The sequence below is a fragment of the Mustela erminea genome, chromosome 2 (assembly GCF_009829155.1).
Source record: "Mustela erminea isolate mMusErm1 chromosome 2, mMusErm1.Pri, whole genome shotgun sequence".
Lineage (NCBI taxonomy): Eukaryota > Metazoa > Chordata > Mammalia > Carnivora > Mustelidae > Mustela > Mustela erminea.
Window position 1 is genome coordinate 83,007,233 of NC_045615.1, and position 27,726 is coordinate 83,034,958.

Sequence of the window (27,726 nt, forward strand, 5' to 3'; positions counted from 1 at the left end):
GACCCTAGACCTGAACGGAGAGAGAAAACTAACCATGCTGATTTCTAAGGAAACCAGAATGAACAACTCAAAGGTTCTGAGACTCTCTACTTTTAATATCAACATATAAATCACCAGAATTTTTTTTTGTTTCCTAAATCAGTAAATAAAATGCAAATACAGCTAGTTAAATAATTTTAGCTCCATGTATCAAAAAGAGCTGGTCCATAGCTTTTAAGCCTAAAAAAAAAAAAATCTACATTTTTAAGTACTTTAACTTTTTTCACATTTGCTGTCTTCTATGGAAGAATAGATGTCAGAAATAAGCTTGAGAATATCATAAAGCAATATGCTATAAACACTGTCAATGATAAGAGTCAAAAACATCTCCCTGGAGAGCAACAGAACACTTGCTTTTTCTGTCTGAGATGCATATGATCCCTGTGACCAGAGATGTTCCTTTGACCTCTCTTGGCACCTTAAAAAGAGTCTTGCCTGGAGTGTGACTCAAGTATTCCCTCTGCCCCCTTAAATTTCTCCCTGTATGCTTGTTAATACTTCAAATTCCCTTAGAGGAGACTGAAACCTTTCATTATTCATATTTCTTGCAGAAAAAACCATCACTTCTTGAATTTGCAATGTATTTCACAAAGGATTTTGAAGTCCGTACAATGAAAAGACTTTAAATCTTTTAAGCCTAGGAATAATGATTAATGCAATTGCTTCAGAAAGATTAACCTGTCAGCAGCATGTAAAATGGAGAGAGATTTGGCTGAAAACCCCGCTAAGAGTCAAATAAGCTGCTATGGACAGGAAGATAGCACTAAACATGTAGGACTTGCTAACTCGTTTTATATGAGGTAATCAAAATATAAACAGAATTTCCCACTCTGGAATCCTGGCCTTAATGTGTGGTTTTGTACTTGTGACAAGTTGCATCAAAAGTGTAAAAATGGGGGCACCTGGGTCGCTTGGTGGGTTAAGCCTCTGCCTTCAGCTTGGGTCAGGATCTCAGGGTCCTGGGATGGAGCCCCAAGTCGGGCTCTCTGCTCAGCAGGGAGCCTGCTTCCTCCTCCCCCTCTGCCTGTCTCTTCTGCCTACTTGTGATCGCTCTGTCAAATAAATAAAACCTCCTAAAAAAAAAAGTGTAAAAACACACTTAAGATTAATAAAGAAAAAACTAGAACCCTAAGTTCCAAAAAATAATTCAACTTACGGTTTGTAGATGTGTTTCAAGAGTGCAGATCCTAAAGAGTAAGAGAGGATAAAATAGAATCTCTATTTATTAGAAACCATCAAGCAAGATATAAAAAGAAATCAGGAATATATTATATGCTACCACTGAAGGATCTCCAGGATGTACAAACTGAAAAGAAGCAAGTTGAAAATAGAGCAAGACATTAGATGCAGGCTAGATGTACATCACATCTACTGTGGTTTGTTTTGTTTGTTTTGTTTTTTTTGTTTGCCCAGAATCAGACCTGAATCTGATAAGCTTCCAGATTAGTTCTCAAACTGGTATGGGTATAGATATCAAGTACAGATGTCACCAAGACCTCTTCTGAAACACCATGGGATAAAAACTTTTCTTAATAATACTGAGACACTAATTGCCTATTTCACTCTCATTCTTTCACGGCACAGTGGAGTTTTCCAGTGGAGTTTACCACATGATGTGTGGTATTGCAGTAGAGTGGGGACAAAAGCAGTCATGTAAATCCAGCTGTCTTCTATTAAGTTAGATATTAAATAGATTTTCAAAAACACACACAAAAAAAGGCTATTCTCATTTTTTTGTTTTGAAAGATGGTTACTTTTTAAAATGCTATTTATATTATGGGTTATTTCAAGTAAACTGATATTTTAAAATTTTCCGTTTCAGTTTCTCAACAGTATCAATACTTTTAAAACAGAAACAGCTTCCTTGTGACCCTAGTTTTTTAAGAGTGAAAAGGGGTCTTAAAAAGGTTGTGAAGCACTGTTCTAGAACAGGTCATTGGTTCTCAGCCTTGCACATTAGAATCCCTAAGCCCAAGCACTAGTTAAAACAGCATATCCCTGTCCCCTTTGGTTAGTCTTGAAAACCTCCGCTCCAGATAAAACAATTTGAATAAAATACAGAAGAAAGAGGAACATGTTAAATTAAGCTACTGGGGTGCTATGAGCAAAAGCAGACTGTAAACATGACTGGATAAACAATCCCTGCCTAATTAAAGGAGCAGAAATCGAATGGATTTGTATGAGAAAATGGAAGGATAACCCTAGGAACTAAAGCTAAACTTGGCTAACCCACGTGGTTGGTTAACTACTCTATTACAGTTTTGGCTCCTAAATATCCTGTTTACTGGACTAGCTCTCGAGGCTCCTTCCTGCACCTCTGCGATTCAGTCCCCACGGCCCGCCTGCCTGTCGACCCTGCGGGCAGCAGGGAAAGCCCACATCGCTGTTTATCATGGCAGAAATCGGCGCGGAGGAGCCACGTGTCGGGAGTCACGTGGCTGGTGCCAGAGGCGGGAGGCGGTTGGAGGCGCCTGCGCAGCTCCGGGAACCCGGGCCCTGCACGCAGATATCCCGGCATCCTGAGCGCTGCTTTCCCGCCAGGAGGACGCCGAGGCGGTTTTCTGCTTGCTTTTCGTCGTCCTTCTCAGGCTTGTTTTGCCACAGCTGCTGCCTGTTTTTAACCTCCATCACCCCACCATGCAGCGTGAACCTCCGAAGAAGAAGCAAGAAAAGAAGTCGGAAAAGCGGCTCTTTGACCCCGCATCGTTCGGGAAGGACCTGCTGGCAGGCGGGGTCGCAGCGGCTGTGTCCAAGACCGCGGTGGCCCCCATCGAGCGGGTGAAGCTGCTGCTGCAGGTGCAGGCGTCTTCCAAGCAGATCAGTGCCGAGACGCAGTACAAAGGCATGGTGGACTGCCTGGTGCGGATTCCCCGAGAGCAAGGTGCGTACCGGCGGCTACGGTGCCAGCCTTACCCGTTCTAGGTCGGCGTCCCAGAAGAGGGGGTGGAGCGAGAGGGGATGGACTGCACCGCAGCCGCGTCGGTCTGTGAGGAGTTTCTTTCTTCTCCGTTGAGAAGTCAGTGTCTTAACCGGTCTTAAGAGGCTACACTTCCCCGAGCCGAGGCCTGCCACGTGGTCAGTCCTGAGTAGGAGCGGGCACCAGATTCTCTTGTTTCTCCTCAACATCAGGATTTACACCTTGGTGCAGTTGTGCCTGCCTCGGAAGGAAAGTGGTTCACCTCCCAGGATCGAGGGAGATGCCATTAGGTAATTTGCTTTCTGTTAACAGGTGCTTTAAGGTGCTTACGTTTTTGTTGAAATAGTACTTTTAAGAGAAGTACCCCAAATACGGAAGCCTCGGAGCCTCCCAGTACTCTAGTTCCTACTCAGTGGAAGAGGTTCTGTTTATTCTTGAGAACTACTGAAGACCAGGGCGGAACCTAAAGAGGGGCGTTCACCCCTGCACAAATTTGTGGAGGACCCCCCAAAACTCAAAAAGACAAATGATATAAATCAAAATGCGAAAAGTCCAAAGTGAACAAAATATCAAAATTTTAAAGACAGTAGTATTTTGCATCAGCCCCGCATTAATTAAAATTTTCGTATGTTTTCATTGTGGAGAGTTTTTCCAGTATTATTGAAATGATTTCAAAGAAAAAATAATGAAAGTGCTTTGTTAACCATTAAATACCCTCCTGTTACAGAATGGCTCCTAAGTTAGCTAAGTAGGTAAGAGGATAAATTTAACAACAATTTTCTATAATTGACCCATGTAGTTGTATTCAGTTGAAAACTCTATATAAACTTTAAAAAGGAAATAGGTCTATTTATTGTGTATTCTGAATGAGAAGTGAAGTGGTTTCAACTCCAGTGCCATCCTTTTCTTCCACTCCTAAATCAATGGTTGCTCTTCCATGAGAAAAGCATTCTTTCCCTAGGGATGTACTTACAACTCCTCTTGAGCTGTTGAGTGTAGTATTTAGGGTGGAGTGTAAATTTTTTTTTAAGATTTTATTTATTTGAGAGCAAGAGCAAGAGCACAAGCAGGGGGAATGACAGGCAGAGGGAGAAGCAGGCTTCCTGCTGAGCAAGGGGCTGGATGTAGGACCCTATTCCAGGACCCTGGATATCATGACTTGAGCCAGAGGCAGACACTTAATGGACTTAGCCACCCAGGTGCCCCTGAGTGTAACTTTTAAGGCATCCTCTAAGCCATAGAGGATGCCCATCCGGGGAGCTGAGCTCAGATCTTTCATTGTGCTTCACATTTCTCCACTCCCGTTTGTTTTATCAGAGTAAGCTTCCCATTTCCCTCAGGGTTTTTAAATGAAAAGTGGGAACCTATCTCTTCTTGGCTGACATTCTAAGACCTCTTCAGAGAAGTAAGGGACTCTTATTAGCTAATCTGGTTTAAATATTTAGTAAGGTAAAGTTAAATATCCTGCTCAGATTGTGCTGATCAGCACTAACTTATTTTATATTTTGAGTGTTTTAAATGATATTTAAACCTATACATATTCAATATGGCTCTTGTAAATTGAAATCATTTTGAATAGTATTCCAGTCCCTGTTTTCTTTACCTTCCAATGAGATGATTATAGCCAGAACTTTAAGATGTTTTCTTTTCTTCTAGACCAGGCTTTGTGCTAAGAGATTAGAATTCACAACAGGGATAATATTGCCATCTAGGGGTCTATTTTACAATCTTGTAGGGAATTTTTTGTTTAGCACAAAGATAGAAGGTTGTAATCCCTAATTCCAATGATGTAAAAGGCAAAAGCCAGGGGTGATAAACATCTTGCTGCTGTACATGGCCATCTTACACAACAAACATTTATTCTACAACCTGAATGACTCAGTTCTCCACTGGACATTCTTGTAGCAGTAAAACCTGTTTATGATTTTCTAAGCCTAGAACCTAACTCTGATTTGCTTATAAACACAAACTATCTGGAACATTGTTTCCATGTTCACTGATTCCAAAAATGCAGTTGCCATGTGAGTAGAGGGAATATTGTACTTTGTTTTATTAAGAAGTGTACTAAGGGGCACCTGGGTGGCTCAGTTGGTGAAGTGTCTGACTCTTCATTTTGACTCAGGTCATGATTTCAGGCTCTGTGCAGGGGTCTGTACCAGGTGGGCATGGAGCCTGCTTAAGATTCTCTCTCTCCCACTTCCTCTGCCCTCCTCCCCCACCCAATAAAAAAATTATACTGAGAATTGTTCACTATTGGGAAAACTCACCAATTCTTCTTTCACATTTGGTTACCACTTTACTCTTGAATTCATGATGGTTGCACATTTATATACACAAATATATTTATTAAGCCCTCTAAAAGAAATGTAAATATATCTTAAGTATAACATTCATTATTAAGTAGAAGCAAACATTTGCCTGTTTTGTCTATGGTGTGGTCATACTTCACCAATTTACTAATTAAAATACCTATTTTATTTAAAATGTCTTTAGTTTTTCTTCCTATGTAGTAGAGAGGGCATTATATGGATTCGTAAAAAATTGTTGAAGAGGTCACAGTCTTTGAATTCTGTTCTAGATAGTAAAGGAAGTATTGTAAAATATGTATTCTATATAGAGGACTTGAGTCTGGTAAGTTTGAGAATCACTGTGGTAAATCACTGGAACTTTATTAGGCAATCAAGTTCTGAAATTGTTATTTTCTGGAATTTACTTTCTGTCGCTTTTTTGAAAATCAAGACACATCCTCATCTCAAATGTTCTGAAGTTTCTTTTGTGTTTCATGTTTGCTCTAATTTTACTGATAAATTTTCTTCAGACAACATGAAATGAACCTGAGGGAATGAACTCATTAGGCACAAGTAGTTGCTCTCAAACTGTCTTCTTATCTTATCTCTGCTTTGTTTGTACCCCAAAGACAGATCTCATCATTTTAAAGCTTTGAACTTTGCATTAAACATCTCTTTGGGTACTTTTCATACTTCTTATAAGATTTCTTTGGCTTATAAAAGTTTCTGGATTTAACTTGGCTGATGGTATTCTTAAAGATTTATTCTATTCTTTAGTTCGTTGTAGGACCTTCCAACTTTGTGTGCATTTAATTTCTATTTAAACCGTTATTATAGAAATAAAGCATGTTTATTATAGAAAGTTAGAAATATAAAGAAGTACAGAGTAAAACAAATGACTACTAAAATGACCACAGTTAACATTTTGGTGTCTATGCAATAATTTTTCACTGGGCACAATATGCATATATGAAAACATATTCTAAATTAAAATAATTGTTTTACTTAATATATTGTAAACCTAATCTTTTAAAGATCTGATCTATGCAGTTCATTTTTAAGCACCTACCAGAACTCTTTTCTCTTTTAGGAGTTTCTGACCATCCATAAGGTTTTTATATCTTGAAAACAGTGTTTTGGGGTATGCAAAGAAAATATTAGACATTCACTTTAAATAAAATGGGAAAATAAACTTTATGATACTTGGTATATGAGTTGGCACTGGCACGTGAGCTGGGCCAAATGTGAATTATATAGCCGTGGAAACTAAGGCATTCTGGAAAAAAATATGAATTATACACCGGAGAGGGGATGACAGGTATCCTTCCTCAATTATTATATAATAAACATAGTTTATGTTTGCTCAATTGGATTTATAGAGACAATACTATTTGAATATTTGAAATTATCCAGAAGACTATTTGAAATATAGCTTTATGTATACTGTTCTTAAGAATGAACATTATCCTAAGTGTGCCTTGAGATATATAATAAATGATGGTATGAAAACATCATGATTAGTAAGATAACTAAAAAGATTGTTTAATTGTTCTAATGAATGCTAAGTTAGGCTCTGATATCTCCTAGCCAGAAGTTTTTCCCAACCATCATGTCTAAGTAGCTTTTCCTCCTTCCTCCATCTCCATATAGTATTTTTGTTCTTACAGCCACTTGACATATTTATTTATTCGTTGTCTGTCTCCCTGGTCCTTCTCCCTCAAAATATAAACTCCATAAGACCATAAAATTTATTCCTAATGCTATCCCCAGCAAGTCTGCTACATACTGGATATCAAATAAGAGGTTTTTAAGTGAAAAATCTTTATTTCATCCTTTAATTTCTCTTTTGGATATATTTTACAAATGTGCACAATAGAGTAGTGTATAGTGGAAAATGTATATAAGGATAAAATTAAAAGGTTTTTTTTTTTAGGATTTTATTATTTGAGAGCAAGCATAAGCAGTGGGGTGGGGAGAGGGCAGAGAAAGAGGGAGAAGCAGGCCTGCCTACTGAGCAGGAAGCCCATCACGAGACTTGATCCCAGGACCTGAGCAGAAAGCAGAGGCTTAACCAACTGAGCCTCCCAAGTCCCCCAAAAGAGTAGTTCGTAACCTAACACTGTAGCCTTCAGGGAATCCATAAATTCTTTGAAATATATGCAAAAGTATTTTATGTGTGTGAGATTATATTTTTTCAGATATAGCCCATTAAGACAAATCAGTTTTCCTGTTATACTTCTAGGGATTTATTTGTTTCTAGATTTTCATTGACACATTGACATTTGTTTTGATGAATTTTTTAGGGTTTTTTTTTCATGCAAATTTGCTAAAAAGAATATGTGCTTCAGCCAACTCTAGCAAACCCCTTGACTCATAAATCCAGCATCCTGTCATGGTCTTGTGTTAGTTTTCAGATGACTTTGTCATCAAAATCTTCCCTTGTATTTAATTCATTAGCCAAAGTTACAAATCTTTTTAATGCTTTATATATGACACTTGTTTCTTTTACAGATTTAGTTTACAGACACTTGTTTCTTTTACAGATTTTGTTATTTGAGAGACAGAAAGAGAAAGCGAGCATGCTTGGTAGGGAGGAGCAGAGTGAGAAAGTAAATCTCAGACTCTCTGTGGAGCATGGAGCCTGATGTGGGGGCTGGATCTTACAACCCTAACCCTAAGATTATGACCTGAGCTAAAATCAAGAGTCAGATGCTTAACTGACAGAGCCACCCCTGTACCCCATATGGCACTATTTTTGTGAAATAAATACTAATTTAGACTGTAATCATAATTATAGAATTATTACTAATAACTCATAATCTAAAGCCCATAATATCTCAGTAACATTCAGCTGAGTGAGCCATTTCCAAAATGACTATAAATATTTTAAAGTCATGTATAAAATGGAAATTGTAATATCTTTTCATAACATGGCACTTTTTCTAAATTGTTTATATTTTTTTAACAAATGATTTTTTCTTCAACTTAAATCCCATTTGATCATGTTGGCAATTTTCCAGGCAATATGTTCTTTTTCATACTTTTAAAATTGACATTGTTCTCTGCCAGTAATCTGTTGTTGTGTTACTATAAACCATGGTCTAGAAAATCCTATCATTCTTCAGTATCATTTACACAGTCATATTTTATTCTCTGTATTTCTGTTTTGGAGGTCTAACCTGTTAGAAAATACAAATGTTTTCTTAAATGTTTTCATTAACAAGAAAGAACTTAAAAATCACTAAAAATACCTCCAAAAATAGATTCACCAATCTCCCTCAATAATTCAATGTGGCCAAAACTAGCAAGAAATATTCTTCTATAATTAGCTTACATTTCTCATGTTTTTATTTTGCTTTCATTAAAGAAAAAGAGTTGACCTTTCTTAGTACAGAAAACATTCACTTGATCAAAGTATATATGGAAAAGTATTGTAGATAAGGGACTAAATTATTGAGCCAGATTGCTTGGGTTTGAATTCCAGAGCTACAATTTTCTAAGTGACCTTAGGCAAGTAACTTAACTTCTGTCTGCCTTAGAAGTTCTGTTTTAACTCATTCCCCCATCTTTAAAATGGAGAGATGAATAATACCTTCCTCATAGGAGATTATAAAGATTAAATTAATAAGAAGTTCCTAGAATTTAGTATTGTCATTTTTGTTAACATTGCCTCAAAAGTTTTATAATAATCCATTTCCTTTTTTTTTTTAAAGATCTTTATTTACCACGCTTTCATAATCTTAAAACTTTTTAGGATTTATTTCTTCAGAAACCCAAACCTGGAATAGAGTTTTGTTACTAGACACAAGACCTGACTAAATCCTGGTTGGCTATTTATTAACCATGTCTGTAGACAGTCTTTAAACTTTTAAAATTTCAGTTTGTGCATGTATAATATGGGTAGTATAGGAGAACCTACTTCGTAAGCATAACGTAGTGATTAAATGAAATATACAACCTTTGGCTGGTGCCTGGCACATACTAAACACTCAGGAAATGGTAGCACCTAGCGTTACATGTTCCATGTCCTAGTAAAAACTGAATCAGTTGTGAGTACTGAGATTATTTCTTGGCTATTAAATATGCTCCTTAATTATCTTTGTGCAAGGGCACCTGGCTCAGTGGGTTAAAGCCTCTGTCTTTGGTTCAGGTCATGATCCCAGGGTCCTAGATAGAGCCTCTCATTGGGCTCTCTGCTCAGCAGGGAGCCTGCTTCCCCCTCTCTCTCTGTCTGCCTTTCTGCCTACTTGTGATCTCTGTCAAATAAACAAATAAAATCTTTAAAAAAATTATTTTTTTCAATTGCTTTACATGCAGTTTGGGATTCACAGAGATTCTGTGTTCTTCCCCCCAAAAATTATTTGTTAAATAAAACTTTCAGTTTCTGAGCATCAGCCCAGTCAACTGAGATTATTTTCCTTTGAATTTTTATCATCAGAAGACTGATTCTGGGTATTCTCCAAGTTGGGACTAGAGTAGCCAGATCAAACCATTGGATAATTTGCAGTATAGTAGAAATAACTATGGCTGCTGAGGAGATAGCCTATTGTATTCTAGAGCAGCTCAATTATAAAGATTATAAAGGTAGCTCTGAATTATAGGGGTAACACAATGACTGAATTTTAAGGATTGGTCAATCCATGGAGATTTGAAGTGGGAAGATTATTGACCTGAAAAGTTTTCTTCAGTCTCTCCATCAGGCCTCTGGAGAATGCCTTGAATTGTAAATTGATCTCTTTTCTGGCTAGGTTCCAGAAGGTAAAGGTAAGTATACTTTAGACTCCATTTTGTGGGGTGGGGGGACAGGGGTAAAGGGAGAGAGAGAAGCTTAAGCAGGCTCTACACCCAGCACAGAGCCCCATGCGCAGCTCAATCTTAGATCATAACCTGAGCCAAAATCAAGAATCAGATGCTGAACTGACTGAGCCACCCAGGCACCCCCACTTTAGATTCTTAATGCTTTCTCATTCTCCTAAGTATATATACAAACCAATTTTGTTTTAACCATATAAACTGCATATCCTGATTTGGAAATGAGAGTAAGGATTACTAGCTTTAGCAAGCTCTGTTTTTCTACCTAGTAAAAAGCCTTATATTCAAATGATGAGTCCATAGACTCTAAGGTATTTAAGGCTTTTTACTGGAAATTAACAAAATTGAAATGGGGTACATGGAGTTAACACTGCCTTTTTTCTTCAGTGGATTCACATGTAGACTTAATTTTTTCTCATGAGAAAGAGTAAGTTTTAGATAGTTCAAATAACTAATTTGTTAAAACTATGGGAATTTTTAAAATGATAATACAAGTTTGTATTTAATGTGTTTTTTTGATAGGTTTCTTCAGTTTTTGGCGTGGCAATTTGGCCAATGTTATCCGATATTTTCCAACACAAGCTCTTAATTTTGCGTTTAAGGACAAATACAAACAACTTTTCATGTCTGGAGTTAATAAAGAAAAGCAGGTAAGTACATTTTAATATCTATTATTTTCTAAGGAATAGTTGAATTTGCCTTAGCCTATGATGTTTTATTTGGGAGGAGGTGCTGAATGGTGGAAGGAATAATAATGAAAACATATACATGTTATAATCACTATTCTTCTATACTAGGAGAGCTCCAAAAAAGCAGTCAACAGATCTGTATTCCTATATATCTGAGGTAATTAATTTCCTAAAGAAGTATATTGTTTCATTTTTATGACTAAGGCTCTATTTACATGAGATTAAGTGCATAGGAATATCAAATCAAACAACAGAAAAGCAACAAATTGAAGTTGGAGGATTCTTTTTTTTTTTTTATTGAAAAGGTACTTTCTTTTCAAGGTAGTCACTCCCTTGATTACAGAATTTCAATTTCAAAATTTCCTGTTTGTGTGAACTATATATCATTTGTTTGGATTTCTATTTGTTTTGTTGCTTCCATACACACTATACCACTTACTTTACTCTTAAGGTTGTCCTTTTACCCTTATAAAGTCTCTCTTCCCCTTTTTCCTTTCTCTTTCCCCCAGCAAGCCAACCAAACAATTGAGCTTTCCTAGGAGGTTTTTTTTTTTTTATAAAAGCAGCTATTTGTGGAACATTCCTTTGTTGCTGCCTTTTAAAATTTCTTTTCATATCCCTTATTCCCATTTTTTCACAATTTATATTTCTTTTTTTGTTTTTTAAGATAGATCTGTTTATTCATTTATTTATTTATTTATTTTGAGAGAGAGAAGACAACACAAGCAGGAGGAGCAGCAGGCAGAATGAGAGGGAGAAGCAGGTTTCCTGCTGAGCAAGGAGCCTGAGGATCCTTGGATCCCAGGATCCTAGGATCACGATGACCTGAACCGAAGGCAGACCCTTAACCAACTGAGCCACCCAGGTGTCCCTCACCATTTATATTCATTAACAAATGTTTAATTAATAATTTGCACTGTCTATTTTGGAGTGGAATTCTCTGTGTCAAATAAATAAATAAAATCTTTAAAAAAAAAGTGATTGATCTACCACAATGAGATATCATTGCCCACACATCAGAATGGCTAAAATAGTGACAATACCAAATGTTGGTGAGGATGTAGAGAAGCTAGATTATTCTCTCTTTCTTTCTTTTTTTTTTGTGTGTGTGTGTGTGTGATTTTATTTATTTATTTTTTAAACTGTTTCAAGATTCACTGTTTATATATTAATGGTGAAAATGTAAAATGATAATTGCCACTCTAGAAAAGAGGATGAGAGTTTCTTATAAACTAAATGTGTGCTTACTATACAGCCCAGCAGTTATACTTTTGGGCATTATCCCAGAGAATGAGAACTTACATTCACAGAAAAACCAGTGTGCACAGTGTTTGTAGAAGCTTATTTTATAATAGGCCCAAATCTGGAAATAACCCAGATATCTTCCAACAAGTGAATGGTTAAATTATGGTGCATTTTACCATGGAATACTTTTCAGCAATAAAGAGGAACAAATTTTTGATAAGACAAATATTGTATGATCCCACTTAGATGTCTAGAACAGGCAAATTCACAGAGACAAAAAGTAGAGTAAGAGGCTAAGAGGAAGAAAGACTGGGAGTTTTATTTAATGGGTACAGGGTTTCTATTTGGGATGATGAGGTTTGGAAGTAGAGAGTAGTGATGTGTTGGTTCTTTTTAAATTATTTTATTTCATTATTTGAGAGAGAGTACAAACGGGGGAGGAGCAGAGGGACAAGAAGACTTCCCATGAATGGGCATCCCAACTCGGGGCTCCATCCCAGAGATCCAATATCATAACCTGAGCCAATGTCGGGCGCTTAACTGACTGAACCACCCAGGCACCCCAAGAAGAGTAATAATTTTATGTTATTGTGAATGTACTTATTATCACTGAATTATACACTTAAAAATAGCTAAAGTCAGGGGCACTTGGGTGGCTCAGTGGGTTAAATGCCTGACTCCTAGTTTTGGCTCAGGTCCTGATTTCAGGGTCCTAAGGTAGAGCCCCAGGTTGGGCTCCATGTTCAGCAGGGAGTCTGCTTGAGATTTTCTCTCTTCCTCTCACCTTGCCCCTTCCCCTGCATGGTTTTTCTCTCAAATAAATAAATAATTTTTTTAAAGATTAAAATGCTAAGTTTTATGTATATTTTATAAATTTTTTTTAAAGATTTTATTTATTTATTTGACAGACAGAGATCACAAGTAGGCAGAGAGCCAGGCAGAGAGAGAGGGAGAAGCACTCCCTGCTGAGCAGAGAGCCTGATGTGGGACTCGATCCCAGGACTCTGGGATCATGACCTGAGCCGAAGGCAGAGGCTTTAACCCACTGAGCCACCCAGGTGCCCCTATTTTATAATTTAAAAAGAACAAACTTGTTAATGTGTAGCAACTTTGGAAGCTAAGTGAAAAAAAACTCAATCTCAAAATTTGCTTTCTTATTTCATTTATATAACATTCTTGAAATGTTAAAATCATTGAGATAAAAATAATGTAGTGGTTGCCAGAAGAGAGGGAGGTGGTTATGGCTGTAAAAGGGTAGCATCGAGAGATCTTTTATCACGGAACTATTGACTGTGGCAGTGGTCACATGAATCTGCATATGTGATAAAATTGCATATATTTAAACACACACAGAACAAATAGACGTAAAATTAGTGAAATCTGAATAAGTTTTTATCAGTGTTGATTTCCTCTACTATAGTTATGCTAGATATTAGGGGAAGTTAGTTGAAGGGTTTATAGACTCTCTCTGTATCACTTCTTAGGACACATGTGAATCTGCAATTACTTAAAAATAAGAAGTTTTTAAAAAATAACCATGGTTGGGGGGTGTCTGGTGGTTCAGTCAGTTAAGCATCAGACTCTTAATCTTGGCTCAAGTCCTGATCTCAAAGTTGTAAATTCAAGCTCCATGTTGGGTTCCACGTCCAGCTCCATTATTACTTTAAATAATAATAACAACAACCACCATGATGGGAGCTATATGCCTACTATATACCGTTTCACTGAATTTTCACCTCATTCTTTGAGGTAGTTATTTTTATCTTAGATGTAAAGCTAAGGAAAGCAAGACTCAAGAGGTGAGAGCACTTGTCCAAACCATTTGTTCAGGTCTTTCTAACTCCCAGACTTAGATCCTTCAACTGGACTCTTTCTCTGTCAACTGAGGTGACTACACTGAGTGAAACTTAGCTGAGCCTGGGCACAAAATGTTTCTCTGCCCCCTTTTAGTAGCTTCCAATATAACCCTTGACAGGGAAGACTAGAACTTCTTCTAGCTCTTTCCTGCCCAGACAAACTTTGTAAGAAACAATTTCGCTTCTAGAGCATTTGTTCTTCAGTGCATCATTGAGTCCATTAACTTGATTATCTATTTGTCTACAAAATAAACGAGATTATTTTCCTCCAAAACCCTCAGATTCTTTCAACCTCCTCTCCCCCCCGACTCTTCTCTTTGCCCTCTCCTTTTATGATATAGTAATATCTGAAATTAAAATAATTGAAACTCTCATTTCTACTGATGTACCACCTCCTTTGGGTCTGTTTTATTTTCAAGCAAAATTTTGAAGGGATAGATTTTTTTTGTTATACGAACACTTGCAAGATTATGATTCAACATAGATACTTCCTTTCTCCTTCTCCTTGTTCCCTTCAGTCTTTCCTCCTCCCCTCTTCCTTTCTTTGGTCAGAAAGTTGGCCATATTACTTACACATGTTCTGCCTGCCTTTGTCATTTTTTCCAAAGCCCCACTTCCACTGTCAGAAGTGTCATAGTTTGAGTAATAAATTATATGATAATCCACCCAGAAAGTCATTGATCTGCCTTCCCAGGATCCATGAATGTTTAAAGAATACCTTAAACCATTAAAAGTGTGTTTATACATACATGGTTTTTATTGGAAGAGGATCTATTGATTGCAACAGTCTCAAGACTGAGACCTAAAAATAGTTATTTAATACATTTTCCATTTCTGTCCTTACTGCTAATTGGCATAGAATTTTAGAGTTAAATTCCCAATAAACAGGCTTTGGTCCAACTCATTTTTTCTACCAGGTTACAGATTATCTACTAGATTATGGATTAGCTATCCTGGGGTCAGATGTAATCTCCTGATCTAATTATCTCTGAGTGATTATGAAACATGTCTACCCATAAAAACCTAGGAGTTTCACTGAAAAGGATGCATGATAGTCTGAGGACAATAGGTGAGATTATCAGTACCTCATTTATTGAACGCATTACCATTACTTTTGGGCAAGGCCCATAACTTGTTTTGTAAAATAAACAGATGAATTAAGAATCTTGGCTTCAAAAAAGTGCAAACAACCAAAATGTCCAAGAACTGATGAATGGGCAAATAACATGTGGTAACTTCATATAATGGAATTTTATTTGGCAATTAAAAAAGGGGGGTGCCTGGGTGGCTCAGTCAGTTAAGCGGCTGCCCTTGGGCTCAGGTCATGATCCCAGCGTCCTGGGAATCGAGCCCTGCATTGAAGAGCCTGCCTCTCTCTCTCCCTCTACCTCTGCCTGCCGCTCTGCCTACTTGAGCTCTCTCTCTCTCTCTGTCAAATAAAAAAATAAAATCTTTTTTTAAAAATGAAATGCTAATACCTGCTGCCACATGGATGAACCTTGAAAATATTATGTGAAAAGAAAGAAGTCAGTCACAAAAGACTACATACTGTGTTATTCCATATGTACGAAATGTCCATAATAGGCAAATCTATAGGGACAATAAGTTGCTTAATGGTTACCTCAGACTCAGGGGCATGGGGAGGATGTGGAGTGACTTCTGGTCACTCTGTTGGGTATAGGGCTTTTTGCGGGGAGCTAATGAAAATGTTTTGAAACTGATAATGGTTGAGCAATATGAAAATATTAACAATCCATTGGATTGTATGGCAAATTTACATTGGTAAATTGTATGGTGTATAAATACATCTCAGTAAAACAAATAATAATAATCCTGACTCTAAGAAATTTATGGTCTGCATGAGGTAAGATAAGACATGTATATAAATACTTGTAAATTGAAAGTAGGAAGTGATTGTAAATACTATTTAAATTGAGAATCTAGAACTTGTTGACATATTCTACATATTGGTCAGAGGATTCATTTCTAATTCTCTTGAGAGCTGAACTATTTATGGAAAGAGATGATTACATATAGATTTGGGTAGGTTTAGAGATCAGAGGTTTTATGGAAGAAGTTGAATTTGAATTAGAGTATAAATTAGTAATTTTTTGTTTAAAAAGTTAGGAAAGTCCTTCTAGACCAAGAGAAAATTGAGAGTTCCAAAGCTATCTGAGACTTAAAACTATTGTTAGAAATAAAGGCCAGAGCATAAAGCAAGAAACTGAACTTGATTAGAATATTATTCATTTTAAGGTATTTTAAATGGTTACGGTGGCCTTATACCCTAGATTTTCTATAACCACTCCAATTCAAATATTCTTCTCCAGTAAGCTCTAGATGTTGAAAAGCAGTTTATTGGACCAAGCAGGGCACATTTAAAATATTTATGAAAAAGAACCTCAACAATCAATGTGAACCAGTAGATCCATAAGGCCTAAGTTACACGCTGCTCAACTATATTATAAATGATTTCTGCTAATTTTCATGTTAGCAGCTGAAAATACTATATTTTTTGAGCTATTAAATTTTGAGCTGCTTAAATATCTAATAAAATTGCAAAGTAAAATTATAGCATTATGAAGTATTATTGCCCCATACCAAAAAAAAAAAAAAAAAGGTTCAACTAAAGCCTCCATAGATCCCTGACATTTTAACCATAATACGAGTATTAACAAAAAGTTTATATAGTCTAAAGAGATGATTATCATATGTGGCCTTATTTGCTAATTTGGACTACTTTTGCTACAGATAATTAAAATATGTTGGAATTTCTTTATATCAGCACTTAAACTGTATCTCCCAGACTGCCTGGAAAGAAACAAAGGCTTCATGGACATGAAAGGAAATATTTTGGATACTATGATATACATTATTACAGACGTTTACTTTAAAAGAACAGTTTATAAATCTGACTTTTTAACCTTCATAAAAATAAGAATTTTAAACAGATTCTACAGTTTAATAACCACTTTTTAATTAATGTGTTTCAGTTCTGGAGGTGGTTTTTGGCAAACTTGGCTTCTGGTGGAGCTGCTGGAGCAACATCCTTATGTGTAGTTTATCCGCTAGACTTTGCCCGAACCCGATTAGGTGCTGATATTGGAAAAGGTACAAGTTTTTCAAAAATACTAACTCTCCCTTCTTTGTGTTTTGAGTGAAGCATTATTTATTGTACAGTTTGCTATGATGACAGCATGAAATACGTTTTAAAAATCTTACCTTCAACTAAATGGTAAAGTCTTGAGACTAAAGATTACTACTTTTTTCTTTTCCCTCGAAAGAAGGAAGGGGAAGGCCAGCACTGTGATTCAAGAGAGCAAATGCAAAGACTTCTTTTAACTCACTTCCAGTTTTTTCCCAGAGAGCCACCTCTTATATCTCTCCCTGAACTTATTCCTGTTTCAACTATGGCTCTTCTCTAGGTTACATATACAGCTCTTATCCTAGAGATTCCCTTTGCCTCTCACCTTACTTATTTTATGTATCACATCTTTCTGTGTTGTTGTTATACTCTTGTTTTGGTAGATTATGCTCTTTAATAGCTTTCTGAGATTTTTGAGAAGAGTGTATAGGAGATACATTAAGATATTACATGTCTTAAAAATATCTGTTTTACCCTTTTACTTAATATTTGGCCATATGTAAAATTATACTTTAAAGTTACTTTGTTTCACAATTTTGAAAGCATTTCTCTGGATTCTTGTTTCTAATATTGCTCTTAAGAAAGTGATCTCCTGGGGTGCCTGGGTGGCTGAGAGGGTGGGTTAAGCCTCTGTCTTTGGCTCAGATCATGGTCTCAGGGACCTGGGATCAAGCCGTGTTGGGCTCTCTGCTCAGTGGGGAATCTGTTTTGCCCTCCCTCTCTGCCTGCCTCAATGCCTACTTGTGATCTCTCTCTCTCTCTGTCAGATAAATAAAATCTTAAAAAAAAAAAAAAAAGATCTTCTAATTGCTAATTCTTTTGTAGGTGACTTTTTCCTTTTTAATTACCTTATGTCCCTGATGATCTTGACATTTCACAATGGTATATCTTGTGAGGCTTTTTCAGCAATTGTGGAAGTAGCTCAATTGGCCCATTTCAGTCTGGAGCCTTGTGTTCAGTTCTGAGGATGGCAGAGGAGTAAGTCACTTGGCAGCTCAAGGATGAGGTTTTGAGCATCCAGATGCTACTTTGTTTTCAGTTTGTTTCACTTTAATCACTTGTTTAAGATTTTATTTATTTATTTGACAGACAGAGATCACAAGTAGGCAGAGGGGCAGGCAGAGAGAGAGGGGAAAGCAGGTTCCTTGCTAAGCAGGGAGCCCAATGTGGGGCTTGATCCCAGGACCCTGAAATCATGACCTGAGCTGAAAGCAGAGGCTTAACCCACTGAGCCACCCAGGGGGCCTCGAAAGAGCAATACTTAGTTCTTCTAATTTTTAAGTCTTTCTGAGGGGGGAAGCTTGCTTTTCTCTCTGCAAGAACATAGGTTTCAGTTTTTTCTGCTCTGAGTGAGTTACTACTCCTCCTTCTCCTTTCCATTTTGCTAAAATTTGTGGTTTTCATTCTCTGCCATGTACTGTTCTTGCCTGTATGGCTTTAAACCTGTTTTGTTCTTTTATTACCATTTTAGTGGAATTTCCTAAGAAAGCAGAGATTTATTCAACAAATACTTACTGAGTCCCTGCTGGGACCAAGGCCTGCCTCAGATATAAGATGAGAGACATACACATAGACACCCCATATAAAACATGGAGCTCGGGGCACCTGGGTGGCCCAGTGGATTAAACCTCTGCCTTTGGCTCAGGTCATGATCTCAGGGTCCTGGGATCGAGCCCCGCATTGGGCTCCCTGCTTGGCGAAGAGCCTGCTTTTCCCCTCTCTCTCTGCCTTCCTCTCTGCCTACTTGTGATCTTTCTATCTCTCTCTGTCAAATCAATAAGTAAATAAATCTTTAAAAATATTTTTAAAAAACATGGAGCTCATGGCTTGGGTACTTTATGATCTAGGGGAAGACACAAGTAATGAAAAAACGAATGAATGGCCAAATATACTGTCATTTAGCAATAAATGACATACAAAAATATTTAGGAGCAGGGAGTGACATCAGTTTTAGATAAGTTGGTTAGAAAAAAATGCCTCAGAAGTCGTAGCAGTTTGAGCAAAGATGAAAATAATGAGTTCCATCTAACATGTTCAACTGGCTGTTCAAATTTTCTTGTTATTGTTAAGAAAGTAACAAAAATTCCTGTGTCTTGTTTTTAGTTCTGTAGTTTTCTGTCAGAATTGGGAGAATTTAGTTTATTTTGAAGACTATATTTTATATACAATATTTTTAAAGTATTATCAAGGAGTTCTAGGTGAAGGGAAGATAAAATTAAAACCAGCAAACACTATTAAAATATAATAACTCATCTAAAATGTTAATGATTCTTAAAGTTGGTAGTTTTTTTAAATTTTTAATATTTTATTAACATATAATGTATTATTAGCCCCAGGGGTACATGTCTGTGAATCGCCAGGTTTACACACTTAACAGCACTTACCATAGCAGATACCCTCCTCAATGTCCATAACTGGTAGTTTTTAACTTTGTCTTTTTACTGTGTCTGTCTTTCGCCTTTCAACTGAAGCAAGTCATAGAATTTTTCACTCCCAAGTATTTTCTGAATTCCAATCAGTAGCTTCTGGTATTTTTATTGAAATGTTTTAAGCCAGGCAAATTGCTTGAATTAGATTGTTTTTATAAGCGATTAATATTTTCAGTTAAAATCTTTTAAGATATTTTTGAAACCTTAATTCTCTTTAAGGAAATGGGAGGATTTTGATTTGTGTCCATTTTTATTAGAAAAATTTCTAAATGGCAGTTTAAGAAGGTATTTTAAATCGGTAAGATTAATTTACTTTGATTAAAGTGTTTATCTGATATATAATGTATATAATGTTGCTAATACATTTCAAATGGTTTTATTTTAGGTCCTGAAGAGCGACAATTCAAGGGTTTAGGTGACTGTATTATAAAAATAGCAAAATCAGACGGAATTGTTGGTTTGTACCAAGGGTTTGGTGTTTCAGTTCAGGGTATCATTGTGTACCGAGCCTCCTATTTTGGAGCATATGACACAGTTAAGGTAATTTGGGGATTTAACTGGCATATACTAAATACATGGTTTGTTTCTTTTTATTGTCTTAACAAGTAGTTTGTTCAGCTATGAACTTTTGTTTTTAATTTTAGAAAACAAAATAAATTATGAAATAAGAAACATTATAGAATATCTTCAATTGTGACTTTGCCATAACCTTATTGAATTATAATTCTATTATGGATCTGACTTTAGATATAAAGCATAAACACAAACATTAAGTTTTTGTGCTGTTTGCCACTGACAGACTCACTATACATCATGTTGCAAATAGGAAATGTGCTAATTAATTAGCCTTACATCATAATTAAATAAAATCTTTAGCATATAGAAAAGCATCTTCTAACAGTTTTTCTGATTTTACATTCACTTCATTATCACTTTCTTACATGAGGATAATCAGCTTACCATCTCATCATTTTAAAAAGTAGGCAAGGCATAACTAATTAGTTAAATGTAATAAATGCTTCTAGAGCTCAGTTATCAGTTGGGTTTATTAGATTCTATATTGTATTCTCCAGGTTGTTCTGCAATTTGCCTTTTTATTTCAGATTTTAACATATTTCCATAAAGTAGGAAAGAGGAAAATTATAATAAAATTTTGAGTTACTACTTAGTTCTACGAACTTTGTTAAATACTTCCTAGCAATATCCTAGGATAGCTTTTAATATCCATTTTAAAGGTAACCTAGGAATAGTTAAGTAATTTGTGCTAAGTGGCAAACAAAAATCCCATGCTCACAGTCTCTTACAAAAGGAAGCAGGGAAATTAATATTAGTGTTATTTACTAGATAAGATTAAAACTTGAGGGAAATTTATATGTTTTACATATTGTCTTGGCCTTCCCTCATAAGTATGAATGTAATTATAGATTATTTTTATTGTGGTCTCGGCATGTTATTTTCAGTTTCTTGTGTATTTTTTAGACAGATTAATGGAAATTAACAAGTTCTTATGTATGTTTATTTAGTCATGGAAGATTTTATGTATGCCCTTCCTCTGTTTTTCTTTATTATCACCTGTAGTAGTTATGAAATTTAGAAGTGTTTCTTCACTAGCTTAGAGCTTTAAAGATATTTATTAAATACCTGTTAATGATAATATCAGGCATTATTTAATTATTTTTCAACTCTGAGGAAGAGCTAAGAACTTGTTTGGTCACTGACAGCTATTTCCCTTACTGTTTGCCATTAATAACAAATCTCTGGTAATAGCAAGTATGCTTTCTTTTTTCCGATGTGCTTTTAAAGTAAAGCCATGTGTGGCATATTTCTTTCTTATTGATCTCCTGATACTATTTTAATCTTTCCATATTAAATCCAACTGTGTTTTATTGCATTTTAAGTATAATAGAACCCTCTTGCATTATAGGAGTTATCCTTTGACTTAAGAATTTAAGACATTTTGGAAATTTAGATGGTTACTTGACATGTTGATTTCTTTTCTAGGGCTTATTACCAAAACCAAAGGAAACCCCATTTCTTGTCTCCTTTTTCATTGCTCAAGTTGTGACCACATGCTCTGGAATTCTTTCTTATCCCTTTGACACAGTTAGAAGACGCATGATGATGCAGGTATTTTATATTATTTGTGAGTTTAATTGAATTTTCCAGTATTCTTTATATTCAAGTATAATTTATTCAAATTTTAGAGAAATTCTGGCTGAAAGGCAGGTCATCTGTTTTATTTACTTAAATAAATGTGTGCTGTGCTCTGTCTTATATCCTTTCCTATCCCAAAGCAGCCATCATCCAGCAAAACTTTCTTCTTCTATTATCAGAATAGAAATGCCCTCCACTCCTGTAACATATTGTTTGAAAGGTGGAGGAGGGTGTCAGGGATGGGAAGAGTATGTCTATCCTAAATGAATATTAGGCTAAGTAGATCAAACCCTGTCACAAGCCACTGCCATATGTTGTTATTAGTTGTAATATATTTTAACAAAAGTAAATAATTTTTAATTCCAAGGATGAAAACTTGTTTAAAATTCTTTGTGTTCTGAATATAAATCTCTGGGGTGCCTGGCTGGTAGCTGGTTAAGTGTCCGACTCTTTGTTTCTGCTTAGTTATTGATCTCAGGGTCATGAGCTTGAGCTCTGTGTTGAGCTTAAGACTCTCCCTCCCTCTTCCTCTGCCCCTCCTCCCTGCTCTTTCTCTCTCAAATAAATAAATAAAATCTTTAAAAATAAATACATATAAATCTCCAAATCAAAATTTTGATACATTCAGTCTTCATTGATGTTATTTGTTACATTCATTTATTCAGCAAATATTTAAGTGCCTAATATATGCTAAGTTATGACAACCCAAATAAAAATAAGGTGGAACCTGCTTCCAAATCAATAGCATAGCACTAAATGCATATGGTTAATGGTTTAAAAAGAAATGTGCAGGGGCACCTGCGTGGCTCAGTGGGTTAAACCTCTGCCTTTGGCTTGGGTCATGATCCCAGGGTCCTGGGTTCGAGCCCCATGACGGGCTTTCTGCTCAGCAGGGAGCCTGCTTCCCGCTCTCTCTCTGCCTACTTGTGATTTCTCTATCAAATAAATAAATAAAATCTTAAAAAAAAATACGCATAAGTCCCAGGAACACAACAGAAGGATACCTAAATGCTTAAAGTGATCAGATGTAGCCCCTTGGAGAGCTAAATCTCTATAAATAGATTTTTTCTTTAGACAATGAGAGGATATTCTAAGCAGAGGGGAAAAAACATACGTAGATGTACAGTTTGAGTAGCAGATGATAGGGTTCATGAGGGCAATTGAAAATAAAAATAATGAGGCCAGAAAGCTAGAATAGTAATATAATGCTTATTGTGTTCCAGATATTGTCCTAAGCATTTTGCACTTTAACTCATTTAATTCTCAAAACAATGCTATGAGGTGTAGTTACTATCATTATCCTCATCCTCATTTTATGTCTGCAAATTGGTCCTGGAGAACCCTGTAGGCCACATGAAAAGGTAAAGCATACCTATTATATTATTCACTTATAGACTGTTTTTAAAGTTACTCCTTTTATATGTGTGTTTCCTCTTGATCTATATCTAGCTCTAGTTTAATACATTGAAAAACCTTTTTAAATAGAAAATTAATTTGCATACAGACTGGCTTAGGTGAATGGTATTGTATTGATGTTATATTTTCTGATTTTGTTAACTATACTTTGGGTTTGCAAGAAAATAATCTTAATTTTAGAAAATGCACACAGAAGTATTTAAAGGTAAGGAACATGATAGTCTGTAACTTACTATCAAAATAATTCAGAAAAAAATTGTGAGTGTATGGGGTTTTAGATACATGTGTATATTACAACAGAGACTGGGTGGCTTCAGCAACAGAAATTTTTTTTCTCACAGTTCTGGAGGCTAGAAGTCTGAGTCAAGGTGTCCAGCAGGGTTGATTTCTTCTGATGGCTTTTCTCCTTGGCTTGTAAATAGCTTTCTCCTTGTGTCTTCCATGGTCCTTTTTTTTGTTTCTCTTCTTATAAAGATAGCCAAATTGGATTAGGGCCTACCCTAACAAGATTATTTAATCTTAATTACTTTTATAAAGACCCTGTCTGATGAGTAGATAAAGAAGATACGTATACACAGTGGAATATTACACAGCCATCAAAAATGAAATCTTGCTACTTACAACAATGTGAATGGAACTAGAGGGTATTATGCTAAGTGAAATAAGTCAGAGAAAGACAATTTATCATATGATCTCTCTGGTATTTGTAAAAACTGAAACAAGACAGAGGATCATAGGGGAAGAGAGGGAAAAAATGAAACAAGACAAAACCAGAGAGGGAGACAAACCATAGGAGATTCTTAATCCTAGGAAACAAACTAAGGGTTTCTGGAGGGGAGAAGGGGTGAATTATGGGGTAACAGGGTGATGGACATTGGGCAGGGTATGTGTTGTAATGAGCACTGGGTATTATGTAAGGCTGATGAATCATAGACCTGTACCTCTGAAACAAATAATACACTGTAAATACTTACATATATACATACATACATATATATGTGTATATACATATATACCCTGTCTCCAAATATAGTAACATTCTGAGGTGCTGGGGATTGGGACTTCAATATATGAATTCTTGGGGGGATATAATGCAAACCCATAATGGTACTTTAATTTTTCTATTTTCATTTTTTTGTTAAACCCAAGTACAAAAGCTAATCTATATGTACACTCTGAAGTTGTGTATTGTTGCTGTTGTTTACACACAGGTATATAATCTGTGAGTAATACTAGGTTTTTTTCCTCTTTCTTATCAATTCTTGTACCTTCTATTTCCTTTTCTTGCCTTTCTGCACTGGCTGAGACCTATGATTCAATGTTATTGTATTAAAGAAGTAATAACTAACAACCTTTTTGCTAGTCTTAATAGGAATGCCTTCAGAGTTACATCATTTAATGTTAGCTGTCTGGTTTTTGTAGTTGTCCTCTATCAGATTATGACTATTCCTTTCTGTTTTGGGTTACAACAGCTTTTAATCATGAATGGTGATTCTGTATATTTGTTGAGATAATTTTCTGTATCTTGAGATGATTTAATTTTTCTTTTTCCATATGTTAATAAATTACATTTATCTGTTTTCCAAAGCTAAACCAACCATATATGTCTAGTATAAACCCATCTTAGTCATTATGTATTGTATTTTTAGCTGGGTTTGATTGGCTAGTTTTTGTTTAGGAGTTTTGCATTGTTTCAGGGACTTTAGTTTGTAATTATTCTTTGCTGTATTGTCCTAGCCTAATTTTGATATCAAGGTTTTACAAGCCTTATAAAATATATAATGGAGTATTCCACTTTTTCTCTTCTCTAGAATAACTTCTGTAAGATTGGAATTAAATTGAATATTTAGTGAGCTCACATATAAAGCTATCTGGACACATGGTTTTCTATATGAGGATTTTCAACAACTGATTAGATTACTTAAGTGAATTTCATATATTATTCTAATGTTTTATTTTTTTATTCTGTTGGTAAATTATACTTTTTAAGGAACTTGTCCATTTCTTCTGAGTTTTCAAAATAGGCTTCATGAAGTTGTTAATATCATCTTAACCTCTGGATCATCTACAGTGATGATACCTTTGATGATTCTAATAATTTTGGAACATTTTCTTGTTTTTCCTCAGTATTTCTAGAAATTTGTCAGTAAGGTATTTCAAATAACTAACTTTGACCTTGCATGCTTTCTGTTGTATTTATTTCCTATTTCCTTAATTCCATAATTTCTGCTGGCTACTTTCTTTTTTTTCCTTCTTTTTTTTTAAAGATTTTATTTTATTTATTTGACAGACGAGATCACAAGTAGGCAGAGAAGCAGGCAAAGAGAGAGGGGGAAGCAGGCTCCCTGCTTGAGCAGGGAGCCCAATGCGGGGCTCGATCCCAGAACCCTGGGATCATGACCTGAGCTGAAGACAGAGGCTTTAACCCACTGAGCCACCCAGGCACCCCTGCTGTACTTTCTTATTTCTACTTTCTTTTGGTTTAAAAATGTTCAAGTTGCTCATTAATTTTCAGCTTTTCCTTTCTAATATTTCAAAGTCATTAATTTTCTTATAATTTACCACTCAAGCTGCATCTTGCAAATTTATTAAGGAGTTTTATGGTTATTATTAGGTTTTAAATATCTTCTAAGATGTGTTTTTCTTAGTATCTAAACAGTTGATAGTTAACTAGTTATCTTTTTAGCTGTCAGTTTCTCATTTAACTGCAATGTTGTGAGAGGGTAAATAATAGTATGTGATAACCATCTTTTGAAGTTTGTTAAGCCTAATATATGATAAATTTTTAGGTGAAATATGAGTATTCTCATATTTCATATCAGAGAAATATGAGTATTCTTCAACCACTGGGTACTATATTCTATATATGCCCATTAGTGCAGCATACTTATTCAACACAGTGTTAATTTTATGTGTCCTTAGTGCTGAAAAAAATCTACCTTAAGATGAAAGATAGTAAAATAATGACAAACTATTTGTCTTCTTTTGTATAGAGTGGTGAGATGGAACGGCAATATAAAGGAACTTTAGACTGCTTTGTGAAGATATACCAACATGAGGGAATCAGTGCATTTTTTCGTGGTGCCTTCTCCAATATCCTTCGTGGTACAGGGGGTGCTTTGGTGTTGGTACTATATGATAAAATTAAAGAATTCCTTAATATTGATATTGGAGGTAGTTCATCAGGAGATTAAGAAACACATGTATTTAACTTGTTAAACATACAAATTATATAGCTGCCATTTGCGTACGATTTGATAGAGTGTTATTACTGTCAGTATTTTTTAGAATGCTAATTCTACAAAAAAGCATATGCTTTTTCAAGGATTTTATATACTAAAAATCAGATAAATGTGGGTTTCCTTCCTACTTAGACTCAAACCTTAATGAGATATTTGACTTTAAGTAGTATGTGTTATTTCTATTAGTTTAAAATCCTTTTCTTTTGTAATGAAAAATTAAAATGTATAATACTAAAATCTAAGAAATGAAAGTATATTCTTTTTAAATGCTCTTCTCTTAATATAACTGCCTTCTCATCTTTTAAAATCATATGATATGACAAATATTTCTTAAAAGCTTATCAGGAGATGTCATCATATTTATGGGCAGAAGTAAACTTTCTTCTACAACATCTCTATTAAGACAGCTCAGGTATTACTATGTATAGTTTATGTTACCATATACCTGTTATAGATTCTAGATCTGATCATAAAAAATTAATGACTTTTTGACACTATAAACATGTTGGTGGAAAACAAAAGATATAAAATGGTGTGTCTGCTTTTATCTTTAAAATAAAAAAATCTGACTAATGTGAATGTATCTTGGAACAAAAAATATACCTATTAGTTTGTGTGCTATGTATTGATAATAAAGTTTAAAACTATTATAGATGAGCTTTTTTCCTTGATTCTAGCTTCATTAATAAGCAGAGAGTAACAAAATTTTTGCCAGAATTCAGAATTGACTTAAAGACAAAAAACAGTGCTTCCAAGGCTTTATACAAGAGTCTGTCTTGTTTTTTCAGAAATGTTGTAGAAGATAGTACATTTGAAATCCCTAAGATTTTAACATTTTAGTGGGTAAAGGAATGTTAAACTAGAGGGGATAAACTATAGAGAGATTTTTGGAGGCTGTGAATGAACAGAAATGGAGCCAGCTGAACTTCTGGTGCACAGTGGCAAAAGTATAAATATTCATCTGTTTTGGTGAGTTTAACATTGTGTTCTCACAGCAAGGTTTGCTAGGGGGGAAAAAAAAAGACAAAACAAAAATAATATATATCCAATAATTACAATATGGTATGAAAATACCTGATTTCTATTGGTGGGAAAAATCACATACTATTAATACTACTGTAATTTGTGGGGTGCCTGGGTGGCTCAGTCAGTTAAGTGTACAGCTCTTGATTTTGGCACAGGTCATGATCTCGGTTCTGGGATTGAGCCTAGTGTCAGTCTTTACACTGAGTCTGCTTGAGATAGTCTCTCTCTCTCTGCTCCTCCCCCCATTCACAATGTCTCTCAAAATAAATAAAATCTTTTTAAAAATACGACTGTGTTTATTTGTGTTTATATTCAAAATTGAAAGAAATGTTAAATTTTAGTTAAAGGTTAGTTCAAAACAATCCCCATTTAATTCTACCTATGGATCCTTTGGGGGTATGCCTCCCCTGCTCCAAGGTAAAGAACACTTGTCCTAGAACATTGTACTCATTTGTATAATCAAAGTTG

At 35.5% G+C, this 27,726-nt stretch overlaps 1 protein-coding gene across 1 annotated transcript; it reads left to right on the forward strand.

Annotated features, from left to right (window-relative positions):
• Positions 1-2,536: 2,536 nt before the first annotated feature.
• Positions 2,537-27,400, forward strand: SLC25A31 (solute carrier family 25 member 31). The gene is made up of 6 exons (XM_032333379.1): positions 2,537-2,920; positions 10,579-10,706; positions 16,840-16,957; positions 19,806-19,960; positions 21,422-21,547; positions 25,984-27,400. Exons 1-6 carry the CDS (start codon positions 2,677-2,679, stop codon positions 26,182-26,184), a joined length of 972 nt encoding a protein of 323 aa, XP_032189270.1. The 5' UTR covers positions 2,537-2,676; the 3' UTR covers positions 26,185-27,400.
• Positions 27,401-27,726: the final 326 nt, after the last annotated feature.